The sequence below is a fragment of the Rhipicephalus microplus genome, chromosome 1 (assembly GCF_043290135.1).
Source record: "Rhipicephalus microplus isolate Deutch F79 chromosome 1, USDA_Rmic, whole genome shotgun sequence".
In the NCBI taxonomy this organism is placed as follows: domain Eukaryota; kingdom Metazoa; phylum Arthropoda; class Arachnida; order Ixodida; family Ixodidae; genus Rhipicephalus; species Rhipicephalus microplus.
The window spans coordinates 92,724,607-92,737,254 of record NC_134700.1 but is presented as its reverse complement, the minus strand read 5'-3'; the positions used below and the strand labels follow the sequence as shown (position 1 = coordinate 92,737,254).

At 41.2% G+C, this 12,648-nt stretch overlaps 1 protein-coding gene across 4 annotated transcripts in view; it reads left to right on the top strand.

The window, feature by feature from the left end:
• LOC119178498 (uncharacterized) overlaps nt 1-12,648 on the top strand; it is a 257,077-nt gene that overhangs the window by 16,941 nt on the left and 227,488 nt on the right. For 2 of the 4 annotated variants that reach the window (XM_037429705.2, XM_037429706.2), the window contains exons 4-5: nt 6,364-6,446; nt 8,945-9,028. In XM_037429705.2, coding sequence (XP_037285602.2) covers nt 6,364-6,446; nt 8,945-9,028 — 167 coding nt within the window. The remainder of the gene's footprint in view (nt 1-6,363; nt 6,447-8,944; nt 9,029-12,648) is intronic. The other 2 variants (XM_075870468.1, XM_075870460.1) reach the window with 1 other exon arrangement.

The window sequence follows — 12,648 nt, the reverse complement described above, 5'->3', positions numbered from 1 at the left end:
GTACGAACACCAGTATCGTAAGCCATTTTATCTGAACATCATACGCTTTTCTTTTCTATACTAACGTTCATATCCGTTGAGTACTGATATGAATTATAAATATTTTTAAATTGTCACTGTATATAAAAGCACAGATGTTGAGAACCCCGCAAAGAGTAACGTAAAATGTAATTCAATACCACTGCCATGGAAAAGTGTTATCGTTTTCGATATCAAGTGGGAGATTTCTAAACGATGTTTCATGGCAGTGTGACGTCACAGTGTGACAGCAAGTTACGACGTAATAGTGGCTGATCTGTCATCTGTTTCTGGTGCGTGCAAACAACGCTGAGAGAATGGTGATCTGCTGACGCCGACAGGGACTTTTGCGATTTCGGCTGCAGGCCGGATGCAGAATTCGTAAACTCAAAAGAATTCTCTTGGCTCACCGAGATAATGTTCATTGTGGTGGGGCTGGCTCGCTGATTCTCAGTAACAAGATGCCTAAAATTGAAGTGAAATATTTTATTGATCTTGTCTCACTCTGGCACGTGGAGAGCATTAAATCTGCATACAAAATAAACGCAAGGTACCCTTTTTGCAATGTCTCAAAACCATTACAGCAGTCTTTTATACACAAAGCTTGCTGGTGATTTCGCGATTCATACAGCGAAGGCCGATATGAGACGATATAAATCACCAATTTTCGTGTCTTGTGTAGTTGTCCACGCTCGTCAATTTCGGTAGCTGTAATTGCACACAACAACTAAAGAATTATAAATGGATTGCGAAGCAGGCCCTATACGTGGCAGCCAAGTATTGTACCCTAGTTCCTCGTTGTTGCTGCACATTCTTCATAAACAAGTCCCTATACGCACCAATCAGTTCCAGATCTGCCTTCAGTCCCCAGGGGCTGGGAAGCAACTGTCCAAGATGCCGGTCAGACTGGTGACGCAGCGGAGGTTGTTAAAAATCTCTCGGTCTGGACGGGCCACCATTGAAATCTCAACTTGGCTGCGTTTACGCAAGAGTGCTATGCTATTCGACCAAAACATGGTATTGTATGGGATGTAATAGTGCTCAGCGAAGTTAGAAGGATACGTGAGGCTCATACAGTGCTGAAGAACGGATTCATTCCATGCTACTCTCAATTAGTTGACAGAAAGGAACCAGGCGTGGAGCTTCCTATACTCAAGAATACCACTGGTAACACGGAGGAATACTATAGCATAAGTCAGAGGGGGAAAGTATCGTAATTATACTTAACTAAAAAAACAAGATGAAGGTGGTACAAGCGTACGCGTCTACATTGGGCGCGGATGATCATTTACTTGAACGCTTCTACGAATACGTGAGGTTAGTCATCAATAAAGTCCGAGTATTTTATGCTTATGCATGACTTTAATGCCAAAGTAGGCAAAAACAGGCCGGAGACCGTGAAGTGCGGGAATACGGCATCGGCTCTAGAAATGCCAGAGCGAAGTTATTAGGAGAGTTCGCAGACCGTAATAATTTACTGATTTTTAATACATTCAAGAGAAAATGGGCTAACCTTAAGTGGACATGGCGGAGCCTTAACTGCGAAACTAAAATTGAAATGAATTTTATACTGTGCGCACACCAAGGCATTCTACAGTATGTAGAAGTAGTCTACAAGATCCAATGCAGTCACCATCTATAAAGTGGTAAAAACTAGAACTCACCAAGAGTTTTAGCAATAAAGACAAACTGATACACAAGAAGCCAAATATTGAGCTAGTGATGAAAAGGAAAGAACAGAAATTAAGTTTCGCTGCAGAATATATTCGTGGCACTAAACGTGGTAAACGATCTTAGGGTAGACACATTGAACAATAATATTAATAGTATCATAAAAAAGTGCAATGAGAGTAAGATGAATGGTCACTGTACAGGAGACAGGCAAACTGTCGCACCAGATGAAATTCTTATGAAGCGACGGCCTATCAAGAAAGCCTCAAATGCAACCGACGAACTAGACCTCATGGAGCTTTCACAGTGATCAATAGGCGTAGGGTTGCGGACATCTGAATATAAAGCATAAAGAAAATCAAGTGGACTTTAAAAAGCGGCAGAAACCTAAAAGCTGCTAAGGCGAACTTGTGCATAGGTGAAATTGGGTGTGCATCAAATGACAAAAAAGGCAACGTCATGAACAATATGTATAGGATAGAAGCCGAAAAAACTAGAATGATATCGCAAGAAGCAATATTAGCCCAGACGAAAATGACATCGTACTAGTAACGATAGTAGAAGTAAGGAAAGTCGTAGAAAAAATCCAAGAGGCAAAGCTTTTGGTGAGGATGAGGTAACAACGAACCTGCTGAAGGACAGCGAAGAAACTGTGTTAGAAAAACTGGCAATTTTATATAGGCATTGTCGCTTGACAGAACAAGTACAAGAATTTAGAAAGAATGCCAACATCATCTTCAATCATATGTAAGGAGGCGTCAATGACCTGAAAAAAAAAACAGGCACATCATCTTACTGTTCATTCTCTACAAAGTATTTTTTAAAATAATAGCTAATAAAATTAGGGTCACATTAGAGCTCAATCAACTGAAACACCAAGCAAATTTTTGTACAGGCTACTCTACAGACGATCATGTTCGTGCTATGAACTAAGTGATAGAGAAAGGCGTGAAACATAGCCAACCCCTTTAAATAGCCTCCATATATTACGGGAAGGCGTTCAACTCAGTCGAGACATCAATAGTGAGGCAGGCCTTACGGAATCAGGGCATTAGCGAGCCCTACATAAACATACTGGAAGAAATCTGAAGTGGATCCACAGCCACCATAGTTCCCTATAGAGTCACAGAATCTATATACCTAAGGGTGTAAGGCAGGGAGACACGATCTCTCCAATGCTATTCATCACGTGTATACAGGAGGTTTTCAGGGCCCTAGATTGGAAATATCAGAATGTAGAATATCTTAGTAACCAGCTATTCGCTGGAGACATTGCCTTGATGAGTGACTCAGGGGACGAACTACAGCCCACGATTACTGAACTGGACACGGAAGCAGAAGAGTAGGTATGTGTGATTTAGCCGCACCTACGCCACCAGAATTAGGTAAGAAAAGGCCTCAACAATCTCTCGCGTTGTCCCATCTTTGATCTTGAAAACACTGCGGTTTGATTTAGTAAGGAATGAATATTAATTGTTTACAGATATTGAAAGACATAAATTATCTGAAAGGAAAGCCTTCGTCTAATCTATGCCTGCATTGCAAGGAATGTAGTTGTCGTCCTTCAGTGTACTATAGATAAAATGGAAGTGTTGTAGAAGCTCAAAGATAGGATAGCGCGGAAGAATGTTGTGACCTTCTTCCTACACAAGTCTGGTGATATATGTGTGGCAAGATCATCGTTGAACCTAAATAAACTCTACACAGATTATCTAAGTGCCAACCTGCAGTTATAAACACGTGTCTGCCTTGCCTTTATGTGTATGTTTGACAAAAAATAATTTCAGTTGTTAGTCGGCACCTGTCTTTTTTTGCGCAAAATGCCAAGCTCAAAAGAAACAACACGAACACCAACATCAATAATAATAATAATAATAATAATAATAATAATAATAATAATAATAATAATAATAATAATAATAATAATAATAATAATAATAATAATAATAATAATAATAATAATAATAATAATAATAATAATAATAATAATAATAATAATAATAATAATAATAATATCTAAGTTGCTTCGTCCCAAAAGCATCATTTCATTATGAGGGAAACCTTAGTACCAGGATCTAGAAATTTTCACCGTCTGGTGTTCTTTAACGTGGTTTGAGATCCCACAGTTAGAGAGCGTTTCTCACCAAAGAGCGTTCTTCATGAAAGTGAACTCCTGGAAGACTTCCAGCACCAAAATGCTGCCACAGCGGCCGGAAGGAAATCCGTGACTTTCGGGTGATAATCAACAACCATACGTTAGGAAAGGCAAGCTGAAGAGCGAGTGGCTAGGTTTCATTTTTTAACATAATAAAAATAAGAGTGTGGCAAAGTGTAACCTTGTATAAAGAGTACACATCCACACTGTGGGATATGCCATGAGCCGCGTATCCCTAAAGGAAAACTCCTAAATTACAAGTGAAATTGTGGTATGACTCAAATACAACAGTATTGCTATATGTTCATAAGTTGACAGTAACTATTTGTATATAACAGTATCGACTGAAAATATAAAGAGATAAAAAGAAAATTATTAAAGGGCTCCGGTTTAATTTGTCGTCATCATCCATAATGTCACACAACTGTAGCTGATATCTCGCTGCTTCGGAGAAAGAATAATGATCAGTTAGCATTTATATACCCGCTAAATTAGAAAATGTATCGTGCATATAGCTACCCCGCAATTGAAGTTGTGGTGGCCTCACCAGGAGATTCAGCATGGGCTCTAGACTTGTCGCTCCTCTAGATTTCTTCAAGTCTTTGCTGCCTCTTCCCCGCATGCCCGCGTTTTCTTGGCACGTTTGGACAACAATTGAAATATAATTTTCGACGACGTGGTAGTACATATTCCATAAAACGTGTAGGAAAAACGCCCTCGCGAATTACTTTGTACACTACTAAATGAAGCGAACATTTTATGAACGTCATTTTTGGCATCATAAAAATTCATGAATCCAGATACAAAATTTGCCAAAACATTTTGTATGGACACAGAGAAAAAGTTTGTCTGGCAATGAGTAAACATTGTACCTAAAGAAAGTTTGGCATAGAAAGTGGAGCAGTTAACACCCGTTGTGTAAAGCTTCAGAAATACTGAAGCTGTTTTATCTTGTGCGCCTATTGTGGCCTGCTTCACAGATGATAAATCTTGTCTCGGCGTATGCGAAACGCTGTCCAACGACAGCCTGTAAGACCATACAAGAATGTTCGAACTGTAGTGCGAGAACTAACAGGCAAAGCTGGCTGTGGCAACGCCGCTATAAGCAAGGGCCTTTCGTCACTTGCGCTCGGCTCATGGGGTGGGCGAACTCAGCGTGGTGACTGCGCGAACTGTCTCCATAGGTGGGCGTGCCTAATAAGCAATGACGCTGGCTTTTCTTTTGGCGAACACGAGACGTTTCACCTCGAGCTTGATGAAATGTGCTCCTAAAAATTGCCAGACATGCGTGGAACTCGCAGCACAGTCACAGCGAAAGCTGGAAGGCCTTCAAGAGCCTTTTTTAAACACTTTTTTGACAAATGATAGATGGATTGATTAATTCGTGGGGTTTAACGTCCCAAAACCCCCATATTAATATGAGAGACGCCGTAGTGAAGGTCTCTGGAAATTTTTACACTTGGTTTTTTTTAAACGTGCACCGATGTATGAGCACACGGGCCTACAGCATCTTCGCCTCCATCGAAAATACAGCTGTCGCAGCCGGGATTCGTTACCATTACCTGTAGGTCAGCAGCCGAGTACCCTAGCCACTAGGCCACCACGACAGGGCATATAATCGACAGAAGCACACTTGTTGGGTAACCACTACGTCATAAATTACCATAATTTCTGTGTAGTATGCCGGCATTCACTATGTTTTCGGTCGTTATTCTTTGGAGAAGCGTGGTATCCGCGAAAGACTTGAAACAAATGTTGTCTGAAGTTTGTGTTTCATGTTTAGACTGACGGCGATGAACAATTTCACCTGAAGTTGGTATGTGCCACAGTTAATAGGTGATAAAGAACAAGGTTTTGTATAGTGTTGGAGCATTGAAGGACCTACTCGTTATGCGATTGCATTGTGTGCCGCCTGCTTGTTCCTTTGCTCTTTTAAAACCCGTCACTATTTTAGCGCGATTCCTTTCCCGACTTGAAGCTTGCCAAAGACAAGTTTGTGAACGAGTCACCAGCGTGGCTCAGTGCTAGAATACCGAGTTGGCACGCAGTGCACCCAGGTTAGAATCCCCCTATGTCCTTGGTATTTCATTTGCGTTATTTTATTAATTCGTATGATAGTGGCTATGAATACCAGCGGTGGACAACTACGCGCCGCGTGTGACCGTGTTGTGATCTCATAACAGCTTACACTGTAAAAAGGGCTTTATGGCTTGGAGGGTAATATGCCCTTAATAACTAATCGCCATATAGCATGCTTTTCCCGTGCGGTACAGGCATTAGGCTTTTAAGTACAAAAGAATAGCACCAATTCCATCGCGTGCATGCACTGCTCCCGCAGTGGTAAAAAGTTGAAAGGCATGCTAGACTAAGGAGGAATATTACAGTGACGGGGTAGATATGAGCCTGAAGGGTTGTAAGCAGTTCTCAGTGGCTTGTTTTTCACGTCTACCAGCATACATAGATAAATATGTGTTTATTTCATGTTGGCAGTTTCAATGCAAAGGGTGGTTATGTTACAGGATCAACAGGACACTTTACCTGATTACGGAGACCACCGAAGGTTACGAGAAGGCAAATGCCTACACACCATCTCAAATAAGCGGTAAGAATGCATGCAGAGAAGCTATATTTCACCTGCTGCACTTAAAGAATACTCTGCCGCACGCAAGATATGATGTCACACATAGAGATTGTGTTTTGCTGAAGCATATTTTTTTTATCGTCAGTACTGATGTTACGATCCATGTGCACTAAGGCTCGAAAAAACTACCAATCTTCTGAAGTGTGCGTTATAAATTTTTATTGTGATGTAATTAGGGATAAGTCGGTTTACAGAAATATTAGAATACTTAACAATGTTCGCGTCACACACACACACACATTCATCTATATATATATATATATATATATATATATATATATATACAAACATGCGCTGTTTGTGTGTGTTCTCGTCCCGTGGGTTTGTGCAGTGTTACTGCCCATAATGTATCACTAACTAGCACAACTATCAATCCTGCTTTTGTAAAAACACGGAAAAACGAGCCCTTGAGTGTACACTTCTTCCCCCTTTTGTGTACAATGCGAGTGTTTACTAGATAGACGGATGAACGGACGTATGCTGGACGGATAGACTGACAGATGCATGGGCAGAACGACAGACAGAGGGGCACATTGACAGATGGATGGACAGACAGAAGGACGGCCGCACGAACAGAAGCATGGACGGATGGACGCTTGGATGGGCGCATGAACGAACGGACTCACCGAAGGTCACACGAATGAACGGACACACGGGTGAACGCTCGGGCGAACGCATGGACGGACGGAAACATGGACGAACTGACGAACGCTTCACCTCACGGGTCATCATTCACTCCGTTGATATGTGATTGGTTCCGAAACTTTCTTGTGGTCTTGCAAGGCACGCGGGAGCGCGCAGCGGGTGACTTCCACGTCGACACCGTTAAGCCAAGCCTATCGGCTGCTCCGCGTGCCAGCTCGATGGTCCAAAGTGGCTGCCGTCAGCGCTTCGGATGGTTTGCGATGCCTGTGTTGCGTTGGTGGCTGTGACAATATCGTTGCGTTCAGCTAGGAAATGGTTCTGTTAAATTAGTACTCACAAAAAATAGACAAAAGGTACGGGATAATTAAGTGGTTTCCCGCATGAACATTTGCTCACTTTGACGTTAACACCATGACCACTCTCCACTCTGCCCATTACTACCTGAATTCTCAAACCAAGGTGACATACAATGCGCAGCTAAGTTGTCTGTAAAATATTTCTCACGAAAAATATCGTGCATATAAAGCTATTGCTACAGTTTTAGATCCAGCGCTAAATTCACCTTCATTACCACGAAACCCGAGGAAGTGCTTGCCTAAGCACAGAGCAATTCCCATTCACATAGCGTCCACTGCTCTGCTTACCGAACCATCGATGACGTCAGAATTTTAGGAAAACGTGTCAGCTTTTCTCGACAAGGGTAAAATCTTCGTTAAGAGATTCGCAAACTCGGTATGCGACAGCATGCTGCTTTTTGGACATAGTTTGCCGACTTTCTACTTGTTGCGACCGACACCAGCCGTGGCTGATTTCAGAAATGCTCCGTAAAAGTATCAATGCCTTAGTTTTCATCTGATCAGCTCTGTAAAGCCAAATCCTCGAGCAGCCAGTAAAACTGTGTTCGGAGCATAATGGACAACTAAAGGCAAACTTTCAGACCTCTATGGGCTGCGAGAAGTGAATACCGAATTAAAGTGACTGAAACGGCACAAAAGGCAGAAGAGTACCACTGCAAGAATAGGCACGAAGGTTATTTTACAAGACGATTTGTCGCAAGCAAAACTTATGAGTAGTTTCAAAAGAGGAACATTTCGCTTCAGCTAATGCAGTCAATAAATGGTAATTTTTCTCAATTATCTTCGAATACCGTGAAACTAGTGAGCAAAAAGACTGTGGTGACACTGAAATATTGTTTTTTTTTGTTGTAGTCCATGCTGAAGAAGTAGTTCTACTCATAAATTACGCTGCTCAGAGAACATACTTTTTTGTTGCAAAGTAATCGTCGCACCACCAATTATTATCTGACTACGAAGAAGGCCCACGTCACGTTCAATGAGCAACAAAGTTGTGTCATGCACCCAAAAAAGGTTTTTATAAAATGATCTTTCATGACAGAAAAAAAAGAACTTAACAAACGTTCTTCGATATTTTTGAAAAAAAGCTGGGCGTCTTCGCACCAATTTCTCAAATGAGTGGTAACCGCCAATATTATGCATTCTATCAAAATTCCTTGAGTTGGTATAAACGATAAGATAACTATAGGCTAAGGTAACTCGATGCCTAGAGTTGCTTCGCATCCTCTTTTACCATAACTGTCGTTCAAGTACGTAGGTTAAGCACCTAAGAAAACTATAAATAATGATATTATTTTCGTTCTGAATTTTCGAAAGATTTTGGCATGAACAAGCTTTCATTATCTTGGTTCCTAAACTAACTGTTCTCGTCACTAATTGGATATTTGTCTTTGCTTTGTTTTGATCTCTGTGTACAATGATATTTGTCTATGCCATGTTTTGAGCTCTGTGTATTTGCAGTAAAAACTCTTCCCCTTCAATATATCTTCCTGGCGGCCGAATACGACAATTGCGACATCGTGCGCGTGCCACACATGTCCAATGGTGAGTAAAAACATTCGCACTCTTCAGCTTTTTGAGCTAGAGCGTACGAACAGAATGAATTCCGTCGTGTTCTTCCGGCCATAACATCCACTTAAAAGCATTAAGAGGATCCTTGATTCAGGTGCGTAGTCTTTCAGCGCGCAAATCTCACAATGAAAATATTATACGTGCCGCTCCTATGACAATAGAAACTGCGGCATAGGCGATATTCAGGTAGTGGTGCCACGTACGTAATATAAAAAGACCAAGCAAACAATGTCACCTTATCACCTTTGATAAACCCAAACACTTAATACCAGGAAATCTCCAACTTTACGCAAAATTGATAAACGTTATTCGTAGGCGCTATACGGTTGTTCTTCCAAACGGGTGAGAAAATCCTGAAAAAGTAACCAAAGTCCAATATTTTCTTGCTGCTTCCTAGTTGAATTTTCTTGCGGTGGCAGTCTTCTTAAATTTCCTCAACTGCTTGGAAGTCTTGCCTGCAGTATTTCAACACGAAAGTGTTTCATGTTGTGGTACTCCATGACTTCACTTGCGTACTTATATCAAGTAAATGACGTCAAGATACATACGATCAGAAAACAAAAACGTTCAGAATCCGGGAGTGAAACCTGCCTCTCGCTTTAAAAACACGCCTTTTACATCTACCACTGTCTTGTATTAGTGCTCTTTATAAAGTTTACTAATGCATCATGACTTTGACATTCACGATTTTTTCCTTCAATGCGTCGTTTCTACACGTCCGTCATATTCAGCACGTTTCCAATGGAAGTGTGACTTTATCAGTCAGGTGACACACCGCCGGGTGGCAGCCTTACCTTAAATGCTTTGTTAAACTTTCTGTATATCCAATACAGAAAAGTTTCATTCTTTTATTTCTTTAAGTATTGTCATAGACGATGTATGTAGTTCTCTTAGGATGCTTGCTACGATACAAAAGACACTGCTGAATGTAGAGAGCATCAATTCCAATATTTATGTTAAAACATCCCTGCAACACTTTTTGAACATCGTCAGAAGAGGCTGCCAATCGGTAGGAGACTCCCGGCTACACGCGAGCCAAATATTATAGAGCAGCACGCGGCCTGTAATTCACTATAAACTATCAAATTCGGCTAAAAATTGATTTCTCTTTTCCCGACCAACGACAGAAGACGCTAAAGATTTACCCTTGGCAAGCCCATCTATATAAGTCATTGGCTGATTTGAACATGGCGAACTCGGTCGTTACAGAGACCGCCGGTGGAGGCTGTGACTTGTGCACACGCGCGTGCGCGATCACACTGAGAAAGCCGCTCATTCGAAGAAAAAAAAGAGTTCTGAAGATCTCTACGCACAGGTTACGTGCTTTCTTTGCCCCTGCCATTCCTCCCTGCTTAGCTTTGAGCGAAGAGAGAGAGCAATTGCAGCATGCGCCAAATATTTGCAACTCCACTCGCACTGGACGGATTTTTGAAAATATTGCTGCATTGGATTTGTATGGAAGTAAGCTCTTCCAGTGGATCGTTTCTATGGTTAATTGAGGAAGATTTTCAGCGCTCCTTTAAGCATTTCATGAAGTAATTGTAGAACACCGTTTATAGGCTACATTTATAGGAAACTCAGGCTATTTTTTATCATGTCAGGTTAATCGTGCTTTCATGTTAATGAGACACTCTTGTCCTGTGCCTGATAGCTGAAACACTCAACAAACTAAAAATATTCTTTAATCACCATAGAACCTCAATACGGGAAGTCAACCAAGTGCACTGTCTACGTATTATGAACTACTTTGCTAGAACAGGAAATCCTGCAAAGCATGCTGGTCCTGCCGCCGCCGAACTGATCGACGGTTATCCTTCTTGAATTACAATCTGAAAGAGTCACTTCCTGCAATGCCTAAAAAAGTTGACCTCAGCAATGCATTGTTTATTGGGCACACGTGATTTTAACCCAACTAGTTTTCCCAGGCTTGTGACGCTGCGTGCAAAGCAGTTGATTTTCCGGAACACCAACTTTTTTGCTATGAGGAAACAATAATTTTAGGTGGTGCGGAAAAAAGGCAATAACGCAGAACAGTGCAAATGATCAACTCAATTTTAATTGAAAAAGCCAAAATATGTATGCTTGGTTAGATGAGTTTTTGTTAGAAAGCCACGAGCAAAGAAAAACTATTTGTATGGCGCGCTTCCGAGAAAATCAAATCTGTGGCAAATAACGTTACCGATGGTTTTGTCATGCAAGAATTACCTGCTTTGTGAATGGGGTATATTCTTTTTCAATTTCACGCGCTACCCTATCCTTCATTCGATACTGCGATGGCGTGTTTACGAGCAGCGGTGCTTAACCACATTCTAAACTGTGGAGAGATAGGTAAGGGCATCGCTTTCCTTTCAGCGAAGCTAGAGTGTACCTGAATAGGGGAATGCTCAGAACGGCCCCCAGTGCGGCTGTCCGTCATTGTCCTTATTTTAGTTTTGCGCCGCACATTTGGAGTGGGCTTCACACTCGGCGCTCCCCGAAGAACATCTCATTGCACCGGGTTGTAGTCAAATGTCACTGAATCAGTGAAGGTATTGTTGCCATCGAACATTACAGAGAATGGCCGTGTCTAAGAACTTGTCTGGATTATCAAGTTTTTTGAACTAATAGGTGATAAATTACCAAGCTTTAACTCTATTGGCGAAGTGTTACGGGTAAATTTAACGCACCACTCATCTTTTAGGATTTCTCAGAAATACATCCCTTTGTCAGCTACATTACTCCCTTAGAAAAGGAAAATGTAAGGTAATGAAGCAGTAAGATGTTCGCCGCACTCCTCCTACTTATTTAAAATGCTGAACTCAGACACCAGTTTCCTGATTGACTGATCATTCCAAAATTAGCCAAAATGTGGCAGGCTACGAGAAAGCCTTTTGGGATCTTTTTTGTTTCAATTAGTGAGACCGAAGCAATAATAAAAAACGCAACTTTTACTATAATTACTCATAATACCTGCTTGTCTTTGGTAGAAAAATATATACAAACTGAATAACAAAAATAATAGCCACCCAAAGTTTTATAATTCATGTTAATGAGCACCTCCTATACCGCCTTAGTTATCATGCCGTAACTAAGGTTATATGACCGATTATCAAACATATCACCATACTGCACGCTACTGTTTCAGTACCAGCTGTTCTTTCACACTTGTTCGAATAACCCAGTTTTAGAAAGATAAGCTTATCAACCTTTTCGACTGATGCTGTTTTAAACAACATTGAACAACAAATATTACTCTGGCTGACTGAGTGAGAACAATTTTGCCGAGCCATCAATATATATATATATATATATATATATATATATATATATATATATATATATATATATATATATATCGCTGCATTGCATATGCAGCACCAAGAGCACAACAAAGAGCACGCGCAACGAGAGAGAAACACGAGGTTCTCCTCCGATCAGTTTGCCAGTGTTCTGGTACAAATAAAGCGAGTTTTCTTGTATTCAACTGCTGCTGTTTCTGCATTGTGACACTGGTGGAGGCACTGGGTACAAGTTCGGAACGTGTGGCAACAGCCCCACATCTAGTTCAAAAAGACTTCCACGCATCGACAACCGCTTTCACCGCAGCAGCCGCC